At 38.6% G+C, this 24745-nt stretch overlaps 1 protein-coding gene across 50 annotated transcripts in view; it reads right to left on the reverse strand.

The window, feature by feature from the left end:
* PHLDB2 (pleckstrin homology like domain family B member 2) overlaps window positions 1–24745 on the reverse strand; it is a 222954-nt gene that overhangs the window by 42200 nt on the left and 156009 nt on the right. For 34 of the 50 annotated variants that reach the window (XM_070242834.1, XM_070242823.1, XM_070242832.1 and 31 more), the window contains 5 exons: window positions 19740–19883; window positions 18542–18679; window positions 7334–7462; window positions 1947–2102; window positions 889–999 (listed from right to left, as the gene is read on the reverse strand). In XM_070242834.1, the coding sequence (XP_070098935.1) occupies window positions 889–999; window positions 1947–2102; window positions 7334–7462; window positions 18542–18679; window positions 19740–19883 (678 nt within the window). The remainder of the gene's footprint in view (window positions 1–888; window positions 1000–1946; window positions 2103–7333; window positions 7463–18541; window positions 18680–19739; window positions 19884–24745) is intronic. The other 16 variants (XM_070242833.1, XM_070242821.1, XM_070242826.1 and 13 more) reach the window with 1 other exon arrangement.

A 24745-nucleotide genomic window follows, 5' to 3' on the forward strand; every position in this document is an offset into this window, starting at 1 on the left:
GGCACCTCGAGTGAACTTATAATTCTACATGAAGGACCAATTTCCTCTTTCTTCTCACCCTAAAATTAGCTAGGTAGCTAAGAGGGGAATACTCCAGCTACATTTCTTCTAGGTGGGACTATGGAACAGCCTCATCCTTTAATCCATCATTCTGGATTTGACTTTTCTCCTATACTCCATTCTGGGTCTATCTCATATTTTCAAGATCCCAAGTGTCACATTCCTAGGTAGTGGCCTGCACGCAAGGCTCAGTCCTGAACTAGACACAGCAACTTTAATTTCTGCTGTCTTATCCCTGAAATTAGACCAGGGACTATGTCAGAAAATTAGGCTGCAGGTTGGGCAAAGGAAACCCTTTACAAGTAGCCACTTTAGGTGCTGGGCAGATGCAGACATAGTTCCTTTGGTAAAGATGATCTTGCCACCCACTCGGGGAGTCTACCTAGCCAATTAAGCTAAACTAAATCCAATGTGGCATTTACCAGGAAGAATCACGTGCAAATAATTGGAGTTCAAAACACAGGAGCAGCCGAGCCAAAATGTTTGACAGCAGCAAAAAGAGCAGAATACATTTTATGTATTTGGTGACAACTATGATTTTTTTTCAAAGAATAAAATCAGCAAACATACAGATTTTCCATAGTTTGTATTTTCATGCCGTGGACAAAGCATGAAGAAAACATCCTTGGTTATTTTCTGAATTATAGTTAATCTTTCACAGCATGAGCTTACTAATGTGGAGGATTAAATAAAAATGTGTATAAAAAAGGCTTCCTTAAATTATAATTCACTCTTCATTATTAAAATGCACTTGCTTTGAAGGAAACAACTTTCCCCAAGTTGGAACCTGTGTTTTATTGCGACCAGCGCTGAAAAGAAAATACTTACTTTTTGCAGCATCATTATTAAATTATTCTTTTCTTTCACAAAATGGTCTTGTTCTCTCTGAGCCTGCTGGACAATGTGACTGGCTTGCTTTTTCAATGCAGAAATTTTTTCCTAGAGGAAAAAAGATGATCATAGAAAGACGCACATTAGACACTCAAAGCTTTGCCAGTCTGCCCTGGAAACAGGAGGTGTTTGCAAGTGGACCAGCAGGGACCCCATTTTCATTGATGGTGGCCAGTGATTACCACCCAGAGGCTATGAGGCAGTTTCTTTGACCTGCCAAGGCTGGTACCTAAGGCCAATACAGTTCAAGTGATTTAAAATCTATGTGAAGAACCCAGGAATCAACAGGAAGTCTTTAGACTATAAAGGAATTTTTGACATCATCTTGGGAGACGCCTCATGGGAAAAAACAATGGAATTTCTTATTTAAACTGAGAGCTTAAGAAGTCACCTTCTTTGTCTTCCCTTCCCTCAATTTTATTGTGTTAGTACAGAGCACTGGGGTCTGATTTTAAATTCTGGAACACAAACTGAATTCTGGACCTCTGGGTGCTGGGGGTTGGGTGGAGTGAGCAATCTGCATGGCATTCCACAGGGCGACTTGTAACGGTAACAAGCTACCAGCCAGCTTTGAGAACTACTGAGAAGTAGAAACAGAGAAAATTCCAAAGAAGACTTTGTTCATAGAATTATTCTAAATCTAGTTACTATGATTGCAAAAGGAAGTAATTTAAAACACATACATAAATTTCTTGTTTTCTCTGCCTTGGCTTTTACATGAAAGAATAATTGAATATTATTCATAAACGCATCTACAGCATTAAGTAACAATGACTCCCACATGTCGCACTTTATCTGGTTTGGAGCACCATTTGGCACATAGAGAGCAGGCTTGATACTCTGTCAAATGTGATATATGATTAAACACATAAAATTATTCAGATATAAAGATAGGCAAATAGAAAGGCAAACGTTATAGCTATATTAATGCTTATTGTCACATAACGAGGAGTATATTTTGATTTTTTACATTGAACGACATCTGGCAAAAGCACCTTTCTGGTAACAATGTTCCGTTGATATTCAGCCACTTCACGCAGGAGCTGCTGGGTCAGGTTCTCCTTTTCCTCATCTAGACGGCTCTCATGCTCTAGCTGCTGGAATTCCAGGTCTTCAAAGTGTTTGCTCTCTACGTCCAACAGGTCGGCATCCTTCGGAGAAAAAGAAGGAAAACGAGACACACCAGAATGGCTGCAGCCTTCTCAATGTGAAGAAAAAAATATTAAAAGCAAACAGTCCAAAACGTCTTTTCAGTTACAACATGGATCAGGGTTAGAAACATGACAGTCCCTTCTTTTGGAGTTAAACCCCAGAGCAGGGACCATTAGAATGGAACTAAAAGGGACTGGGGTGGGTGGGGCAGCATTTATTTCACTATCGGCTTTGGACTGCTCTGTGGATGTGGGAATTCTTGCTAAAATCTAGTAGGCTTTAAAACGGATCATGAAGTATAAAGAGAATTCAGTAAATAACCTAAACATTATCTGCAGACTAAAGGTGTAATATAGTTTCTTGATAAAATTCCTATTTTCCACAAATTTTCAAATGAAATGAGACTTTAGTATAGAGATTAAAGTCAGGATTCCAAAGTTGTTGACTGCAAAAAGAAACGATTCAAGAGTTGGCCAGAGGTCTCTGAGAAGGATACGGGTCCCCAAATGGCACACGACACAATCCACTGGTAGATGTTCTTTAGTTTTTCCTTTTTTTTTTTTTTTTTGCAATTTCTCAATACATGTTCTCTAATATACATACAGGTAGAGTAGTATACGTATATTATTTTAAATAAATACATATTTTTTGTGCATGCATGCAGTATATATATATTTATAATATAATAAGACCTATATAATATATATAGTCATGCATGCTCAAATAATTATATTTAAGGGAGAAGTCATCAAAAGCATTTGAAGACTGGAGTTCTTAAACTGAACTTCTCTGAATCCCTTAAAATTGTTTACAAACCTTTTTACTGGAAAGAGTGGAACCACAGTGCTCATCAGGAACAAAGAGTGACAAAAAGGTTAAGCACGGCTACTCTAGGAATAATCTTCAGGACATTTAAGAAAGATCAGATATCCTAAGAATCAGGTGTAGAATACGCATTCCCCAACCCGTGAGATGTCTGAAGACAGGAATGAATCAGTGTCTGTGCAGAGAGTGGTGCGTGTTGTGTCAATTATTCTCCAATATACTTTTTAGAAAAAAATCCTTCCTTATTTTTGGAGCCTTTGACAGAACTATAAATGTGGTATATGGAAGATTTTTTTAAAATACAATTTATAAATAATCTTTGGTCAGAAAGAAGCGGGAGCCAGGCTCTATGGCTCGCAATTCCACACAGGTAAAAAGAGTCGGAACTTTTTTTTTCAATTAAAACATCAAAAAGAGTTGGATAAATAAATATATGATAAGTTAGATCTATATCAGCATCTAAACCTACCATCTCCTCCCCTGGTTTTTATGTAAGTGATAAAGCAGCCTTTTAATCAAATGGAATTCATAGAAGGACTATTAGCTACTATGTAATTACAACCACCACTATAGCAACAAGATTATTATGTCAACGCAGACAGTTGGATTCTCAAAGTTTAAGAGCAGGAAAAACAATTTGAAAAACATACTCAACATTTCTTAACTCTTCTTTACATTTTAACTGGCCAAACAGAAAGTGAGCTTGGTTTCAAGTTATTGGCTGACATATCAAGTTTATCAGACATTTCATGCCTATAACTTCTAAAGGAATTAATGAATTTGGACCAAAGCTAGTCATTACTGAAGGAATTAAGAGAGAACTCAAGTGTTATGTCTTGAAACAAAATATCAGCTGATAGATTTACTCATACAGGTGTCCATATTCAAGTTTTTAAGGTTTTTCAATTAAGCATGGTTTGTGGCTAAAGGTTATTGAGATAAAAATTTTAATAATTATTTTTTTTAGTTTATAAAGAATCTTCGAAGTGCGATATGGCTCACAAGACATACTCTATGCTAGCCAACCTCTTACTCTACATCTGGTTAATATGCAAGAGGTGTTATTTTAATGGCATGAAGGTCACAGAGTCACTAATTTATTTGTAGTAAATATTGAAACCACTGCATGAAAATAATAGCACACTAGGTAGGAAAGTTGAAAATTAAACCTAACCTCAGCACTCTGATTCTGCTGGGGTAATCACCTGATCACGTTATCTAAACCATTAAAATGTGTGTATACAAACTTGCATTGTGAAAGAAAAACAGCTTGAAAGGGGAAAAAAACTTTCAAAAGATTTTAGATAAGAATAAGAATTCAGGGGACGGAATTTGGGGGCAGAAGTACTTTAATTGAGCAGAGAATAACATATACAGGAAGCTCAAAGTCAAGTGTATGACTAGTTGAATGAAAATTTTAACTAAACTTCACTCACTAAAAGAATATTACAAATCACTCCTGGCAGGCAAGCTCCAAGGCCAGGTGTGAAAGGAAATAAACCAGCTGCACTAAAGAAAATTGAACGCAATTCATTTTTTCTTTCCAATAACTTTTTGAGAATGGATATGGCAGAAGTTTATGTGCAGATCTTTATGTTTTCTTTGCCTAGCAGAGGGACAGAAAGAAGAGAATAGATGTGGTATGGCCAGGAGAGATGACAGTAATAATCTCATGACAGCTCAAGGCCAACTCTGAAAGCAAATTCAAATGGGCCTCAGGGTTTGTTAACATTTCTCTGTCTTAGGCACTGTAGCCAAACACTTCAATTGCATACTTTTGGAATTCGGAAAAAGACAATGGAAATCATCTAGTACAATCTCCTCATTTTATATATGAGGATATTGAGGCCCACAGAGCTTGAATGACTTATCCAAGATTAAAGGATCAACTGATTGTAGAGCCAGTGAGAAAAAAAGGTCTCCTAAATTGTGGATATCACTAAATAGTATTTTAAAAAAATCAAAGAGACTGAGATCAACCATTCAGCCGAGTAAATATCAAAAGCAGAAGAAAACTGTCCCAGCCAGGTGTCTCCTCCATTTCATGCTGGAATCTACCCTGGTAAATGAAAGACTTATTTAACTTCTGCTTTCTTTTCCATACTCCTTGTATCCCAGGGAACAATTTGATTGGTGAGCCCACATCAACTACATAGAACCACAGGCCATGAAATCAACATCAGATGAAAACTGAATTCTGACTCTAAAGCAATGATTTAGAAGTAAGAAGCCCAGTCACAAATCCATAGTGTTGTATTTACAAACTCACCCTATAATTTCAGCTTACGTATTTGAGACAACATACAGTTTAAGAAGATTATTTTCTTCCTAGTCATTTATTCTCTATTTTGTATGACTTGCCACCTAATGAAGTCAGTTGTAATAAAATCAACTTTATTAAACTTAGTTTAATGCCTTGGAGAAGATTTGTAATGAAACGGTATTCCGAAGTGTTTGAAGTCTGATGGGAAATGAGTTGTGATAAAACAGGAAGTTCCTACTATGAGTGGACTTGTGAAATAAGTGAACTTTCTAGTGATTAAGTCAAGGCCTTCATGAAGAGTTACTTTGGTCATCATTGCTGGAAAACAGAATTAGTAGATCTCTTAATATTAGGTGAACAGAAGCTACCATAAGCCAGTTCTCTCTCCTAAGGAAAGGGGCTTTATGATAAGAATTTTACACTTTGCTTGGAGAGGAAGAGGAAGGAGTCTTTGCTTTCAATTAGAGGAATAGGCTGTCTTCATCATTTCCTTTCCTCTTTTGTAGTCAAAATCCTTAGAACATACACAAATTTATGAGTTATCCTATAGAATCTAGATTAAGCAAACAGCAATTATTTAACCCACCTGAGTCCAGGTTATTAATGGAATCTACCAATATTTATTTGAAGCAATGTTTATAAAGAATACAAACAAAAACTGAATAACTAAAGGAAAGGAAGAACAAGATATATAAGCATGTTTACGACTCTGAATAAAGTCTTACGACAACTGTATAAAATCTTTAGCAATAGGGAGAGTTGAAAAACAGTACACAAATAGAAAAATTAGTTTCCCAATCTCTTTTGTGAACTGGCATAAACACAAACAAATTATAAACTAAAATAATTTTACAAATATTATTCTTTTTCTAATCATTTTAATCACAAGATTTCCAGAGTTGTAACACTGAGGGACAGGAAGTTTTATGTTCTTACAGCAAATTCAGCTGTACACAATAAAATTAGTAAGGGGAAGAAACACTGTTGGAACTCACTTTGATCCAACATCATAAGAAATAAATATTAGAATTGTTATGCTGCAATTTAATCTATCTGCATTAAGTACCTATTGTTAAGAGGCTTTCAACCTCCCGTAACATTGAAAAGTTTTAACTGTAATTCTTCATAACCTAGTGATCCTCAAGGTATCAAATATTTTTGTATTAAAGGTCATCTTAAACATTTTCGAGGGTGTGCTGTCTTAACTGATTTTTCAACTTGCCCATTCCCAAGAAGGTACAGACATCATAACATGAATGAAACTAGCCTTCTTTTCTACTCACGTGGAATCATAAAGTGTTAATCACTTGGGACTGGTTATTACCATCTGACTCCTCTAGAGGTCCAGGACTGTTCACGACTGTTTCCCCAGGGTCACAGTTTATTTGGGCTGCTGTTTAGGGCAAACAACCCAGTTGCCAAGAGGCTATGAAATATTAAGTGGCCTTGCCAGTATTTATGAAACTATCCACCTGGGAAGTCCTGGTTTCAGAAGATAACCAGCGTAGCCATGGTTAGGGATCAAAGAATACCCTGATAAAGTTCAAGAAGAAGGTCCACGCTGCACTATGTTTTTAAAAATTATGAGCTCCTATGAGAAGATGTTAAGAGCATCAGGAATGCTCTGCATCCTAGATCTTGGTGTTTGATTCCTGTGATTGTGCTAATGAGTTCAATGTCATTAAGAAGCAGAAAGAAAAAGAAAAACCAAAGGATGAGTGATGGTGGGGAGCAAATAAGAAAAACATTATAATTTTTGGACAAGAATATAAAACCAAGCATAGAAAAAAAAAGCATTCAAGGGCAAACTACTCACGATGCAGTGCAGAACGCAGAGAAGGACGTCAGCTGATTAAAATGCTACAATCTTGGCGTCGATTACATGTCTCTCTTTTATTACAAAGAACGACCCCAGAAATGTTTTTGCGTTAAAAATTAGGTAAAGGATTCTAACAAGGAATTTTTTAATTGATTAGCATGGAATAGTATATACTGTCAGCATGCATATTTCTATTTAAAAAGTATCTAATGACCAGAATGTATGCAAATTTATGCTATGTGAAGTAGGAAGTCATAGATCACTGGAATTTAATTGAAAACACAAAACACAAAGCAACTGGTGCATTCCTGTGTGCTACTGACCCTTTTCAGTTGTTGCTGTAACTGTTCCCTCATGGACTCAGGACAATTGTCCAGCTGGGTCTTCTGCTCGGAGTAAAGCTCCTGAAGCCTCTCTAGTTTTTCCCTTTCAGCATCAAGCTTTACCTTCTCCTGAAGGTCAGAAAGCAGAAAATAGAAGAACAGAAATTACCTTCACACCTCAAGCAGGCGTTAGTGAACATTTCCAAAGGATAACACAAACAAACAAATATACACAAACTCTAGTTATCCTATGAGTGTAGAAACACATCTTGTTAGTAACTAAGATGAAGGGGTATAAATGGAAATAAGGACAGGGAGGCCCCATTTCTGCATTCTCAAAACACGGTCCACTTCATTGGTTGTTGGCAATGACACCGTCCTTCCTTCCTTCCTGCTGCCATGTTACAAAAGCAGGGCAAACAACTGAAATGTTGGTTAATGGTCAACACGAAACAAAAGAAATGCCAACCGAGTGCATAAGATAGCTTTGCAGATTCACTTGGCAGAGAACCAGACAAAGAAAAGCAGGCATTTACCCCAAGAATGGTGGTACTCCAATTTGCTGAAGGTGACTGTTAGGCAAGCTTTGGAAATTACTGAAATTCTGTTCTCAGGTCAGAGGCACCCTAGGTGCACTAGCTCACATCCTGGTCATTTGAAACAGCTCTAGCTATCTGGAAAACTTTAGAGCTTAAGCAAGTAGAAAATCTGATTCCAAGCAGAGCATCTAATTCAAGGGCTGAGAGAGCTAGTAAAAATGCAAGATGGACAAAGCAGCAAGAGAAAGTGTTTCAGGCAGCTGAGATACACCGAAAGTGTGACATTTATGTGGAAATAAAGACTTCCCTACAAGGACTGACATAAAAAATAACTGAAACATAGACTGTGAAAAAAAGGAGAGGAGAACACTCAGGAGTCAGAGAATAAAAGGAAGGAAAAGAGAGCACTAAATCTCTCCCACTCACACACTCCAGTGTGACCCTGGGCAGTCCCCAGAGTCAACCAGGCAAATGCTGTGGTACAGTGATTACACAGCCTTGCAATCGAGAAACAAAACTTCAGTCTGTTTCCTGTCAGTCTTCCCAAGTTGTGCCCCCTTGATGGTGCTCTGAACCCTTGAAGGAATTTTAGACCTGCTTCTCTCCTGTGTAACACTCTCAGCCTAAACAAACGCACTTTATGAAGTACTATGATGATTTGACCCTCAGTAAGCAAAATCACCACCACCTTACTTTTCTGAGTTCATTCTTGTGAATTGGTAGACATAAAACTGGCTTCCAAGCACATCACAGAAGGATTTTCTAGGTTTTTCTTTTTTTTTTTTTTGGTGAGGAAGATTGGCCCTGTGCTAACATCTGTGCCAATCTTCCCCTATTTTGTATGTGGGATGCTGCCACAGCATGGCTTGATGAGCAGTGTATAGGTACATGCCCTGGATCCAAACCTGCAAACCTGGACCACCAAAGTGGAGTGCAGGAACTTAACCACTACGCAACCAGGCCAGCCCCACAGAAGGATTTTTTTTAAAGGATGAAGCCCTGAAATAGTTCTACAAAATTATACTTTAATTTCTTCATCCAAACGGCCATGACTTCCTGTATAAACATATATTTAGATTCTTTATAGAAGATGTATGGTTTAAATCAAAAACTATATGACATCAATACCTATACCAGTTCACCTGAGTCTCCATTTTTGGCTTAAATTTTAAAATTTCAAGGACATTTTAAAAACGTATATTTGGATTTAGAAATGCATATTTTTCTCAAGATGATCAAATTCAAAAGTCATAAAACTGAGAATTCTACTCCACATATCAATCTACAACTTAGCTTTTAGCCGACCATAAAGTTTCCCCAGCCATTAATGGCAAGTTTGCTCCCTGTGCACATCTGTTGTGCAGGAGCTGGAGAAAGCGACGGCCGCCTTCACAGGATAAAGGATACTCAAGTGTTAATTCGTAGTAAAACCGAATATACTAGTATCAGATTTAATTTTTAGTTTCAGAATTAATATTATTTTTCCCTTAATAAAACCAGCAATACAAAACACCTATTATCTTCTGGCTAAGAAAACGCGTTATCTGCTTTGCATTTGGATCAAAAATTGACCTATTTACACAGCAAAAGAACTTTATCTCAAAAGAGCTCTGTTTCCAGTTACTATATCACTGAATTTTGCAGCAATTCCAGTCTCCAACAGAAAGTTAAACAAATAAGAAACTATTCACGCCAATGAAATACCATATGTGTAAAGCCCTAAAATTTAAATTTATACTTGATAGAAAACATTGACACAATATTTGATATTATGGAAAGGCACCGGCCTAAAACATAGGTCTCAAATATGAAGAAATAACCAAACTACTCCTCTGATGCTCTCCATTTTTTATTGTATTAACAATATTAATAATATTAATAACCATAATAGTATGTGCTTATTATTAAACAAGCACAAATAAACAACTAATAAAAAATACCTTAGGTTTACACAGTGCCTTCCTTCTGAGGTGCTCCAAACATTTCACAATTCCACTCAAGGAAGCAGAAGAATTATGCAAGCAGGCACCAGCAGAACCTTCTGGAGCGTCTCTGCGGTTTATCAGTAAGGCTGTGACCGCTACCTGGGTCTCGAAGCAAAAGCTCAGCTTGACAGGGGGGTCAAAGCTGGGGCAAAGGAAGTAAGGGGAGGGATGAAAGGACTAGTGGCAGGTGGGCCCGTCCATAAATCACAGAGGACCACAGAGGTGACATCACTCCTGCAAGAGCCAGAAGTAGACCAACTTTGAGCCAGAAACAAATGAATATTTAATACTCTTCTATTTATTACCCAGGAAGTTTTAATATTCCTCTCTTCTATTTATTGCAAAGGAAAATTAGCTCTAGGCAAGCAGTTAATTAGAGCTGAAAGTATCACCTTCTACAGTGAAGATAAAATAGATGGATAAGTTAGGTGGCATTCCAGGGTTTAGGGACTCTTGCTTTTTATATGTAAAATGTTAAAACTAGGTGTTGCTCCCTTCCTCTAGATTTAAATTGGTAAACTCACCTATTCTAACTAACTATGGGCACAGGGATATTTCCAAATACCAAATAGGGAGAGAGTACGACTCTTTTTTTTTTTTTAAGACTCACGTATCTACTTTCAGGAAATAAATGAATTAAAGTGTATTTTTAATAAATTTAACAAATTTAACTTTGCTGAAAAAATAAGAATACAAGGAATTGGAACATTCTAGAAAAATCCAGACGTACAAGGGGGCATTAACAAAACCAAGAACAGAATGTGGCTCCCCTAGAGACATTGCTGCTTGCGTTGGTGCTGTTTTCACATCGACTTGTCGTCTCTTGATGTACTGGTAAATCCACTTGGGTCACAAATTCATTGTCAGATTCTGCCTATTTTGTATATTTAAGACAAAGTTCCTAAAGTGTATCCATGGCCAAAGGTAAATTATTCACAGGTAATTTAAAATAGAAATCAATATACAAAATCGGGCTTATATTTGCTTTCATGGAGAGTTGTTTGTTCACTCACTCAATAAATAATTATAAGGAGACGAGAGGTAGAGGAAAGAGGGAACTTGATCACCATCCTCATGAAGTACCTATTTAGCTCTGTGGTTCTTTGCTCTAACCACACGATAGAATAAGCGGGGTGAGCTTTTAAATATACCTTTTCCCAGGCCTCCACTTAGTCAGAAATCCAGGGACATAAGGCTAGGGAATGAACATTTAAAAAATCTCTCCAGATTTTCTAATACGTAGCCAGGTTAAGAACCATGATTTAGCCATGCAGGATGATGGGAGAAGCCAAGGCAACTACTACAATTTGATTTTTCTAATGATACACAGGGACACTGATCTGGGATCCACACAAAATTGTTCTGAAAACATTTGACCTTGGCACTTTTACTTCCTAGTATAAAAGGCCTCCCTTACAAGTAACATCCCAATTGTAAAATTTTTACATTCAGATTAAATGCCTCAGGTAAACCAAATGAAAAATAATCTGTGAGAGATTCCAGTATGCAATATGTATTCAGAGAGGAACAATGCATTTCAAGTTCGGATGCAAAATGTCTCTCTTCTAATGATCAGGAGTGGTTATAAGCTTACCCTAAATAATCTGAATTTGTACCCAAGAGTTTCCAATAACCTTGAATGAATTTAATAATCCAAGGCTCATCTTGGGACCACTTATTCTGCTAGATCTGTGATTAGAAGACAATAATAGTTTTCTCTATTTTATGTTGTATTCATGAAGGAAGGAACTGAAATTTAACTTGCAGGCTCTATTTGAATTCTACCACTACATAGGAAATTCTTGAATAACAATGAAAAAATCATTTTATCCTACAAAAGTGTGCAATACCTGGTAAGTGGATGTTTCAAGGTTACCCCGAAAAGACGCTTGCTTTACTAAACTTGTAAGGCTGCCAGATAAAATAGAGGACACCCAGTTAAATTTGAATTTCAGATGAACAACAGATGATCTTTCTTTTCTTTTTTTTTTTTTTTGTTGAGGAAGATTCACCCTGAGGTAACATCTGCTGCCAATCTTCCTCTTGTTTTGCTTGAGGAAGATTAGCCCTGAGATAACATCCATGCCAATCTTCCTCTATTTTGTATGTGGGTTGCTGCCACAGCATGGCTGATGAGTGGTGTAGGTCTGTGCCCGTGGTCTGAACCTGCGAACCTGGGCTGCCGAAGTGGAGCTCGCCAAACTTAACCACTACACCACAGGGCAGGCCCCCAAATGATGTTTTAATATTAAGTATGTCCCAAATGATGCGTAGGACATAATTACACTAAAAGAAAATTACTCTGTTATCTGAATTTCAAATTTAACTGAGCATCCTACATCCTTTTTTGCTAAATCTGTCAACTTTATTAGCTTGCTAAAGATTTTCTTAAAAATTAAGATCCATCTTTGTAACTTCCAAACTATTTAGCACAGAACCCAGCACACACTAGGTACTCAGGCCATGTTTCATGAAACACTGGGTCAGGTTTGGAATTTGATGCAGTGATGTGTTCAAATTCATAGTCCCTGAGCCATCACTTCTAAGGGGGGGTCCATCCAAAGTCCTCTCCATACACCCTGAGAATCTCTTTCCTTCCAGTTCCTAAACCCTGTGGGGTTGTTTGGGAGGCAGGCAACCAACTAAGTTTTGGGGCCAATCATACAAAATGACTTTTTTCCCCCACAAAACTTTTCAGACTTTGGAATTACAGAGGAAAGATTATGGACCTGTGTTGACAAATGCTGACTGTTGAGAACTCATTCTCTGCCTGCCTCTAAAGAGGTACATCCTTATATTTCCTAGGAATTCTTTTCCATTGGCTTTGACATTTTAATTACACAACTGATGGAGGTTTAGTGTAGAAAAAACTGGAAAATCAGAACACTAAGGATTTATGTAATCAAACAACCCCCAGAAAAAATAACCCTAATCTGGAATCCCGTTGATTTAATCCCCAAATCCCACGATGTATTTCCTCTTCCTCTAACCAGGGAGTTGACTTTGAAATGTAAGAAAGAGGCTCGGGAAGGGCTGGGCCCTGCTGACCGCCAGCTGTGACTTGGCCAATGCTGGGCACTCAAGAGGCATTAACACTTTCCTGAGGAATTCAGGGCCAGGTTCTCTGTCCTCCTGGCTCCAAGGATGAGCAGGAAGTAACAGGTACTCTGGCAGCATAATAATGCAGAATAAAATTTAACCGTTTAATATACAATGATATACACTTATTGTTGAAAAATTAGTCCAATAATTAAAGATTTTACTCAGGAACATGGTGCATGGCATAGAGCAATTTAAGCTCCAGGCCACACCTTTAAGTATGTTTAGTTATAAAAGTGCACAGGTCAGGATGGCTACAAAATACCACAATTTATCTGTGTGAAGACAGATCCTTAAACAAAAGGATGGTTTGAGCTTTAGGATTGCCATCTAGGTAAGGGAAAAAGGCTTCAATAAGACCACAGAAGCAGAGCCTTTCCTGAACCATTTTCCTTCATTTCGGTACAACTGACTATTGATTTTTTTTTTTTACGTTAAAGAGCAGAAATGAGATGCAGATAATCCAAAAATTTAGAACATTTAAAAACTATTCTTAGTTTTGATTTTAATATAGCCAAAAATAGACAAAGACAGAAAGAAAACCTACATAAACAAATGCATAGGTCCATACCTTCTCGGCAGTTGCCCCAAACTGGGCTTTGCCTTGAGGTGGCAGAGTGCGAGGGAGGGAAGCCAGTCCCACAAGCAGCCTTTGCTTAAACTGAGCCTCACGGTTCTGGTGGCTTCCCCGTCTCAGTCACCAAGCCCATTAAACTGAAACAGTTCACTAGAGCAGAGGTCAACTGTCCTCTCTCCTTTCACTCACCCCAAGAAAACGTGATAGGCTCTTTGCTTACTGCTTCATCAAATAAACACCCCCCCGGGTTCATGTTCATGTCAGACACTCATATTTGCTCAGGGTGTATCCACGTTCATAGAGACTCTATCTGTGATGCGGCTACTGTCTGAGACCATAACAGGCAGGTGACATTTAGCTCAGGGCCTCGTGGAAACAGGCTTACTGATGCTCTTGACAGTGGTACCCATAGGGCAGTGAAAGGTCAGCCCAGGGAGCCACTGCAAAAATGTTCAATATATAATTGAACACATTGTCTATATTTTAGGTTGTACATATAATTATGCATATAGTTTATATTTTATATGGTAACATAACAAATAGCAGTCATCTAAAATACATATTACTTTTTATATGTAAAATATATATATAAATTTATATATAACTATATAGCTATATATAAAATATATATTAATTTATAATACATAAAGTAGAACGATAGTTCCAAAATCAGCTAATAATACTGAAGACTGGTTTTGAGAGCCAAGGGGACAACGCCAACAATTTCACGGCAGACTTTGAGCTCTGAGGTGTTAGTGAACCTTTTTCCTATGGCGCCAGGCCCCGTCTCCAAAAACCAGGGCAAGGCCCACAGGATGTGCCATCGACATCTGAATCGGAGCTTGACCAACAGGGATATCTTTTCAGGTTTTGGTTTTCTCATTCCATGGTTTATATCTGACAGCAGCAACAGGTGTATGGAAAAGGAAACGAGATCCAAAAGGGCAAAGGCCGCTTCCTCCTTCTGTCTTACGCTCCAGCTGGCCTGGCAGCGGGATGACAAGCCCGCTGGCATGTGCACTTGGCCAGACCATCCCAGACCATCCCAGCTGTCCTGAACCTTGGTCCCCGGAGCTCTCGAGCAGGTGTTTGGCTCAATGTTTCTGTTAAGGCTCAGCTTGAACTCACCGTGAGCAGGAGATCCAAAGGACAACATTCCCAAAAATACTGGGGAGTATTCTGGCACCTACTAGGAGCTGGATAAATGTGGATAACGGTGCTTTCCCCTATTTCACAGGCTAGAGAGGGAAATAAACATCTAACGAGACCAAAACAGATGTAAATTATAAAATGCGATTCGTAAAAGGGCTAAAAGAACATCAGGGAGAACCAAATCTGAACTGCAAAGTTCTGGAAGGCTTCTTTTTGAAAAACTAACACTAAACCTCAGCCCTGAAATACAGAACCCCCCAGGGCATGGAATATGGGGCAGGGACCTCCCGGGAGCGCCCAGGATCTGCAAGGGACCTTAGCCAGAGGAGGGGAGGATGGATCTTTAAACAAATAGGAGGAAGGTCAGTGCGACAGGCATGTGAGGAAGGGGGAGAGTGGTGACAGGAAGGCTCATGCCAGGCAAGGAATTTAGATTTATATAAAATATAGTGGAACGCAAATCAGGGTGATATGACCTAATTTATATTTTTTTAAAAATCACTCTGGCTGCTAGGAAGAATGTGGACTGAAAGGAAGCAAATGAAAATGGGGCTAAAGAAGAGATGCTGATGATTTAGAAGAGAATCTGTTAGGGGAGATACAGGGAAGTTGAAGTAATTGAGAAATATTTTCGCAATCAGCTGGATGTGGGAGTGACAGAGAAAGAGGCATCAAGATCTCCTGTTTGGATACAAAGGGGGATAGAGGTGCCATTTCCTGGACTGGGAAGCTGCAGGAAGAACAGGACTGGAGGCGGGGAGGTGTGTGGAAGACAAAGGGAAGGATGAGCTCAAGAATTCAGTTACGGAGCGTTCCGTTGAAAATATCTGGGCAGAGAGGTCAGGTAGGCTACAGGATGTGAGTCAGAAGTTCAGAAAAGGGCTGTAGGCTAAAGACATACATTCAACAGTGCCCAGCATGTAGAGGTTATTGGAAGCCATGGCTATAGAAGAATGTGAGGACACAAGAGAAGAGGGTTCTCTTCTCAAGAAGAGTTGACGAATGTTAACTGAATTATTGTGGTGATCATTTCACAACGTGTACAAATGTCAAATCGCTATGCTGCACATCTGAAACTAACATATGTTATATGTCAACTATACCTCAATTTAAAAAAATAGTGAATGATTCAAGACATATATCTTAATTCAGACCAATGAGAGCAAGCAGAATTTTTCTGTGCACTTCTGGGAAAGTTTGACTATGCCAAAAAAAAAAAGAGAATTCAGATCAGAGATAAGCACTCCAATGACTGATTGGATAGAAGCAGAGGAATAAGCAAGCAAAGGACACTCTTTGATGGAAAGTCAGAGAGAGAAGTAAGACGAAGAGAAGGAAAGCCGGAAGAGTGTGGTACACGAGGCAAAGGGGCCAGCGAGAGGGGAATGCCAAGAAAAAGAGTTGTTCCCTGTCTTGAATGCTGCTCAGGGGTCTGATCACAAGAGGACTGCAAAGCAGCCATGGGGTTAGGTGGCACTCAGGTCTTCAGGAATCTTAACAGGAGCGAATCTGAGGGGCCGTGGGGGCCTATGCCATCTGGAATGGCAGGAACAGTTAACGGGGAACTGAAGAAGAGAACACAGTGCACTAAGAACACTGTTCGAAAAGTTTGGCTGGGATGAAGAGAAGCAAGATAAGGCGGTAGCTAGAAGGAAGTTTATTTTTAAATAATAACATTTTTCAAGAATAATAATGTTGGCATGCTGACAGTAAGGGTCCAGTAGAGGGAGAAGTTGGGGGGATTGGGGTACAGAAGGACTGAAGACCTCGAGACGGTGGGATGGGGTGACAGCCAGAGCACATCCAGAGGGACGGGTCTTTGAGGGGAAGAGAGAACCTTCCTTAGTTGTCAAGAGATGGGATGCTTCTAATTTCTCACTGAAGTAGGTGGTGAGATCATCTCAGAGTCAGTGGGAGAAAAGGGGACCAGAGGTTTGAATAGAGTGAAGGTATGAAAGAGCCACATCATAAAATGGTAGAAGAGGTTTATTTGAGAAACATCATAGTGTCGCCAAGCAGTACCGAGTCTCTATTTGAGTTTGGTTGTCAAGAATATGTAGTAACGTCTTTCTATTTCCCTCATCCTCCTCAGGAATCCCTCACCCAAAGCCAGTTTCTGCCATTTTTCACGCCATGTGATGACAGACAATAATCCCATGTTCCAAGACCAACTAATTCCCTAACAGCTGCAGGAGCTCGTCCTATATTTCAACCCCCACCATACCCTCTCTTATGCAGAGCCTCTGTCAAGCCACAAAAACAATTATAAAAGGATGGAGGAGGCCTCCTTGCTTGCTTCTGCCCATGTTCCTGGAGTTCCACCTCTATTTTAGGTCTGGGAAGTGAGATTCAGCATTGACTCGACTTGCTTCACTTTTGTGTGGAATCTGATGCTAATGGGCAGATGACACATAGGCCATGTCATATGTGGGCTACACGCAGATAAACAATTCTATGGATGAGGAAGGCAGAAAGGCTCACAGGGAACATGACATTCCATTCCCATGTCGCACAAGTCTTCCAGTAGGACATAAATAGTAAAATACTAATAAGTACCAAAACAAAGCTTCTACAAAAGCTTCTTGCAGTATCAGTACAGAATCTTGGAAAAGCGTAATGTTCCTGTGCTGCAGAACTAGACAATCAATCCTTTGATGTGGTTTTGAGCGTTTAAGAAGAATATACCTACTACCCAAATGGATTCTTTACTATTTCACAGTCTGGAGCTAGAAGGAACATACATAAAATTTAATATGGAAAAGCTGTGCAGTTTAATCTTGATAAGCAGGCAACGAAGAAATTGATGTGTAGCTTTTAATCTGACTTCCATTTCTGACAATATCTTTTTGAGCTCATTCTCTGGCACCGAGATCAAATGCCCTTATTTATAGGTCTCAAACAAAGAAGAGCCTAAAAAGGAAGCCACATTCAGCAGAAATCCTTTCCACATATTGCCATGAGAACATACTCACACTAAAATTGTTTTCTTTTTCTCAGATTAGTGGAGAGCAAGGAAGAATGTGTTAAAGCTTGTTTGCTTTTCCTTTCCCAAACTGGAATTTTATTTTTTATTTTAGGCTTCATTCAGTTGCAACTAACTCAGAATGTGCGATGAGAGTAAGTAAATATTTCCCAGAGAAAGTAAACAAATAAACAGACAAACAAAAAACCCAACTACTGCCCTGAATTCTAAGAACCACAAGTAATTTTTCATACTTTCCCTAGTAATATCAGCTAACATTCAGGTGTGGTCTGAACTGAATAAGTCAGACCTTTTCCAAGATAAGTGTCAACTGTGTGTCATGGACAGTTTGCAGCTGGCAGTGTGAGAGGATCCCCTGAAAACTTCAGTGCATTTTCAGAGAGCAGTGCACTTGCATTGAAGACAATGGCAAGGCAAGAGAGATGAGATGAATGGTTCTCATTCATCTTTTTAATAAACAGAAAAATGAAAAGAAATGAGGCAACCATATTTGAATATGCTTAAGCCATCCCTACAAGGCACCAGTGTAAAGAAATTCAGTATACTAAAATAACTCTTTAAGAAACCCAGTGGAATCAGAAGAGCAGAAAGGCCGATGGAAAAAGGCAATTCACTCATGTCCAGTAGCATAAGCTACCATGAATATCAGCTTGAAAATTTTATAGGCTCTACTCTCTCAGCATCAGCTGCTCAGTACCTGATAATCCTTAGTTTGTGACAATGTACCTCATCTCAAGACGTTTCTCTAGTGTGTCTGTCTCCAGAAACATGACACAAAAATCCAAACCCATGGTAATCCATACATTTAAGTTGAATCAAACAGGACCACCATTTTGCCCATAAAAATGGCATGCAAACATAATTTTCTTTTACCTTGGTCTTTTCACCAACAATGTTCTTTTCCAGTTCTGCTATCTTCCGGTTTAGATGATCCAAAATCTCCTTCTCTTTCATAAGTTCAGTTGTTTCCGATTTCTGTTCTCCATCCAAAAGAGCACATTCCATATCCAACTGAGGACACAAAACAAAGCTCAGAGTTGCTTCATCTTTGGGGAGATTCTCAGCTACCCACTTTATAGGTGCATTTTCAATAGCTACAAATTTCAAAAAGTAACTACCGTATCAGCCAGATTGTGGAGTCTACAGAACGCTCCAGAAAGTCCATGTGAGACTCAGGATTCCTATATAAGAAAGCAGAGAACCCAGGACATATTTCCTAAGAAAACTAGTTATCATTTAATTTTTCTATAATAATCCCTTTTCAGCTTACTTCTTAAGGACAGTTGCCTATTGGCTTAGATTCAGGCTCAAGCATGAGCCATCTTGGGCACAGCCACGTCTTTGTTTGTCGCTGGACCACAGGAAGTGAAAATTACACTCAGCCAGCAGGCAAGCCCTGCATTCCTCACAAGGCCATCAGGAGGGGCTTCCAGGGACTGTGTGTAAGAGACAGGTGGGCAGTCCCCTTCCACTTACCAAGCTATCTGCACCTGTGTCTGTGAGCACAGACACACAGACCCTTTCTAGGCAGAATTAGTTGCTCCTCTCACTCCGTGGAGGTAATATAAAAAATGCCCCTTTTTTCAATTATGTTATAGAATACGTCTGTCTCTTCCCTGGTTTGCAAACCTGTAGAAAGTAGGTCTGTGCTTGATTTATATGTAAATCCCTCATAGTGCCAAGGTGATACCTAACTCATAGTCAACATGCTCAGACAATGATTGTTGGATTTGAACTTGAACACCTAAATACATGGTACTTCAGCTGACAGATCTTGTAGCAGGTCAGAAAGTATACACTAGTCAAGACAAAGTCAGTTATACATAAAGTACATTAAACATTGCATACACTTATCTCATCTAATTTAAAAAAAAAAAGAACCAGAAGGAAGAAAGAAATGTAAAAAAAGGCATTTTTACCCTACACCTGTACCCACTGAACAAATGTTTGCTCACATAGACTTCTATGCATTCCGCCTCCAAAGCTTGTGCCCTAATGGGCATCAATATTTCCAAGTTAAAGGAAAGAAAGAAGAAAGGGAGAGGGTAACAAGTGGATTTGTGGTGTCTACCTCTCTGGAGGATTCGTCCATCTGGTCATTTATATCTTTGATTTTTTGTTCAAGTTCCTCAAGGTTGTTCAGAATTGCTATCCGGGTCTCTTCCATTGCGGCCAGCTCCTGAATCTTCCGTTCTTCACTTATGCCCTCTGGGGTCTGTGATTAATCAACACAGAAAAGGGCTGTTCACACTTCAATTCCAGAATTTCTCAATTAATAAACCAGTCGTAAGTCTAGGGTTTCACAGTCTCCGTGTCTACTTGGATTCTAACAGCATCCTTGTGATTGTTTCTTTGGATTGTTTCTCTGTCTTTTCCCCATAGATCCTCAGCAGGCAGGTTCTTAAGGTTAGCTCATACAAACTAACTTAAATGTACAAATTCATATCCTTTCAAAGCTGAAATGACTTAGAGGTTACATAGATGAGGAAGCTGTTGTCCACAGACTGCAGTGACTTCTCTAAGGCAATAAAGAAAGTTTGGCACAGCACAGACTAGAATGTAGACTTTCGACATCTTCCTCAGGGATCTCTTGGGGTCACTGCACCTTCATTACAAGCTCCTTATTCTCTCCCCTCCCCAAGTGAGTACATCTCCTACAACAGCCTCTTGAATCTCTAGCCATACTATTGGGTCTCACTGCTAGTTATCTTGGATATCACCTGGTGGAGACCAGTCTTTCTGCATGTCAAAGGATGCTGGTATTGGCATATTATTCATTTTATCTTTATCTCTCTTTGAAAAAGAAGTAACTTCTTTGCATCAGTAAGTCAATAATTATACAATTTCACAACTATAAATTGAAAATAGCAGTGCAGTTACGTAAATTATTGAAGATTACTCACTAATCACTGAAAAGAATATCTAAATTAACCAAAGAAACCATTAAAAGTTTTGTGTACCTCACTAAGCTCATTTAATTTATTTAACAATCCTAAAATTTACTGTAAGAAGATAGGCATCATGTATTCTTTATTCTTTAGTCATATTCTCTATTCTTTACCTCACTTTGCTGCTGCTTAAGGAGATTAAATGATTGAGAAGTTATTTTGTATCTCGTGTTGATTAGAACAAAGGCCTTCCAGGCTTTGACATTTAGCTTTTTAATTGTCACCTTAAATCCAGTGTCTTATCGACTAATAAAACAACGGCCGACCTTTTCATCGCAGACAATGAATCTCACTGTGCTAATACCTAGGTGCCTGTTTTAGGGCATGAGGAATGCCTGTCCCAGTGAACGGCATTCCAAAATCACTGACGAGTAATCCCAGCAGGAAGGCCTCAACAAGGCCAGTATCCTGTTGGTCAACATTTCTTCTTAGGTTTCAACTTCCAACACGGTTTAAAAATATCTCTCCCACTGGTGGAAGCAAAGCATTAAGAGAAGATAAAAACTGGACAATCTGCAAAACTACAAAGATAGGCATTAATGGTGATTATAAGTATCTGTAAAACTCAAAGTTTCTAGAAAACCTAGCCAAACAGGTGTATTTAATAATTGAAACCTCGAGAGGCTGTTTCTAGCAATAAATGCTATCTAGGAAATGACTGTTTTTACCATTGAGTTATTTACAAAAAGCAAAATCTTCAAAAGGCACTCTAAAATCCTAGTTTGTGACAGAATAGGGTAAGGATATTGTAACTTCATTTATATCCAAATAAAGAAAACCAATAGAGAGCCCAGGGTGTGGTAGCCACTAACAGCTTTAGTTTTATGGTGACAGAAAGTTGCAATTTTAATCTACCTGGGATTTTTTTATAGTAATGGATAGGATTCCACTGAGAGTGACATGTTTTCATAAGCCCACAACACATGTATGTGCATCCCCAAACATGTTACCTTTGAGGTAACTTGATCCACACAGAGGAGGAGAGAGAATAGGGACACAACACTGTATCTGCCCTTTGGTTTGCAAGTCTTAGAAACCTCTTGCAACCAGAGGATGGTGCAGACACGAGGGCTACCCAGTGTAGACAGAACGATTACTTGAAAAGAGAAGTGTGAAAAAGTTCTCATCATAAGGAAAAATAACCTTTTTTTGGTAACTATATGAGGTAATGGATGTTAACTAAATTTATTGTGGTAATCATTTCACAGTATATGTCAATCAAGTCATTATGCCTCACACAAACTTAAATAGTACTGCATGTCAATTACATCTCAATAAAACTGCAAGGAAAAAAAAGAGAAGAGTGAGCTACTCTCAGTTTTCATCTCAAGGGGCAGTAGACAGGTTCATAAAAGCCAATTAAAATTAGCATATTTCCAAGGTCACCTGCCTTTTTCAGTGTTAGGTAAAGCAAGTTCCAGAATGGTAAATCTCAGGTTTCCTAAATATCATTAAAACCTTTGTTTCCTTAAATCAGCTTAGAAGGTTTTTCATATTCCTCTCTTCTCCATTAATCCTTAGATCGATTAATTATAAACACTGTACTCTGTTAAGTAAATAATTCAGTGAGCAGAGTACCCAAAGAGAAAGGACATCTAAAACTAATGGTCAGGACTTTTTTTTTGGTGAGGAAGAGTCACTCTGAGCTAACATCTGTTGCCAATCTTCCTCTTTTTTGGCTTGAGGAAGATTAGCCCTGAGCTAACATCTGTGCCAATCTTCCTCTATTTTGTATGCGGGTCACCACCACGGCGTGGCTTGATGAGTGGTGTAGGTCTACGCCCAGGGTGCAAACCTGCAAACCTGGGCTGCTGAAGTGCAGCACGGTGGAATTACCACTACACAATGGGGGGCTGGCCCCGGGACCTTTTTTTTTAAAAAAAAAGATTCTTTTATCTCCTGTCTCAGATAACAGTTATTTGTCTTCAAAAAGTGATGAATAAAAAACTGGTTCCCTGGAACCCATCTCCCCCTCACTTGCCCTCATCTAGGTGCTATGTGGTACCCAGAGGTGCACTGATGTTTCCTCTCTCTAAAGGAGGCACCGTCTTATACCTCCTGCCACAAGGTAAGCTGCTCCAAGCTTCAGAGGCCTCTTGTTCTACAAATGCATATGTGAGCAATGAAAACATCTGTTATGATCTGCTCCTTTACACAGCAACAGCTTTCTTGTCACAGCCCTCCTCAGGAGGAAACCTGTCTCCCAAAAGTTAGTCTTTAGAGAGGCACGCAGCTCACCATTTTCACAAAAATCTGCAGAGCTCCATGAAGGAAGGAATGTGAAAGAATTTAAGATGTAAAGGCAGCAAAAGACTTCTAAGGAAGCCCAGTGGCTGATGCCAACAGCTCAAATTTTCAAATGATGGGTTATCCACTTTCCCGGAACATCAACAACTTTTGATTTTTTCCCCCCAGATCCTAATTTGTAACAGTTGCAACTTTCTGGCAATAGAGACAGATGTCCTATTCAGAATTATTCTTCACGGAGAATTAGTAAGGTAAATGTGGTCATCAGAAGAAAGAAGAGATAGAACAGTCCGGAGTCCTGATGTTTATGATGGGACAACTCAAAAGGTAGGTAAGAGAGCGGGCCCCGTGGTTGAGTGGTTAAGTTCACACGCTCCACTGCGGTGGCCAGGGTTTCGCAGGTTCGGATCCTGGGCATGGACATGGCACTGCTCATCAGGCCGTGCTGAGGCGGCAACCCACATGCCACAACTAGAAGGACCCACAACTAAAATATGCAAATATGTACCGGGGGGCTTTGGGGAGAAAAAGGAAAAATAAAATCTTTAAAAAAAAAGGTAGGTAAGGACTTCTGACTAGGAACACTCAGTGAAAAAGTCTTGTTGCAGCCAAACAACTGAAAATAAAAACAAACACACAAACTCCTCTGAATAATACTCCACATGATAAATTACTTCCAGAATTTAGCACCATGATAACGTCTTTCTCTTAAAGAATCTGTACGTGTCCTTCTCTTGCAACAAAAATTTAACTGATGTATCTTTTTCATCTTTTGGTTCTTTGGCCAAGAATCTCTGAGTTGAACTTAATGGTCAGAGTGACTTAAATAAATTAATTAATTAATCCTATTTGTCCTTAAATAAATAAATTCTTGTGACTATGGTACCTGCTTTTCCCTCCTATTTACTATTTTTGGTGTTCTAATTGTATCCTAATAAAATTTATATCTTTTATTGTAAGCTTTCTTAAATTTGAAATTAAATTTTAAATCCTGAAATCGTTAAAATTAAATCCTTTCTAGAAAACAGGTAGGGGAATAATTTTTCTTTTAATTTCATAGGAAAAAAAAACTTAACCTGTGTAAAAAGAAACACCAAAACATTTTCCTCAATTTCCATTTAAGAAATCCTCAAATTTGGAAGACACTTTCAAATCAGCAAAGGACCAGAAGACTAAGTAATATTTATGACTACATACAAATCAAACTCTTATACGTGCAAAAAGTATCATAAATAAAGTCAAAGGGAAGACTGCTCATGATAAAAGACTAATTTCCTTGCCACAAAGAGCTGCTACCACTCAGTAAAAACAAGACAAAACACTTTTAAAAAAATGGGTGAAAAACATGAATAAGTGGGTCAAAATACAAATTAACATCTAAAAATATGAAAAGATGCCCAACTTTATGCATAATTAAAGACAAGTAAATTAAAATACCTATTAACTTAGCAAATTGAAAAGTTTTCATAACATACAGCCTTGGCAAGTGTATGCAGAATGAGGTGCACCCAGAAACTGTTAGTGAAAGTGTCACCCGGAAATATACAGTCTTTTGAGACTATAATTTGGAAATACTGGTTAAAATGAATAATATACAAACTCTTTGACCTAGCAATTCCACTTTCAGTAAGTGATCCTACAGATACATTTGCACAATTGTGCAAATATGTATATTCTAGGATATTTGCTACATATAGATTTTATCAATAAAAAACTGGGAACAATTTAAATTGTATTTCCAAATAATAAGATACTAGTCAGCCATTAAAAAGAGTGAGGTAGAGCTGTGGATATGAATACGCAAAGAAACTCAAGACATTTATTGAAGGAAAAAGAACTGCAGAGCACAAGGTGTGTGTTTATGTGTGTCTATACCTATAAT

The sequence above is a fragment of the Equus caballus genome, chromosome 19 (genome assembly GCF_041296265.1).
Source record: "Equus caballus isolate H_3958 breed thoroughbred chromosome 19, TB-T2T, whole genome shotgun sequence".
NCBI lineage: Eukaryota > Metazoa > Chordata > Mammalia > Perissodactyla > Equidae > Equus > Equus caballus.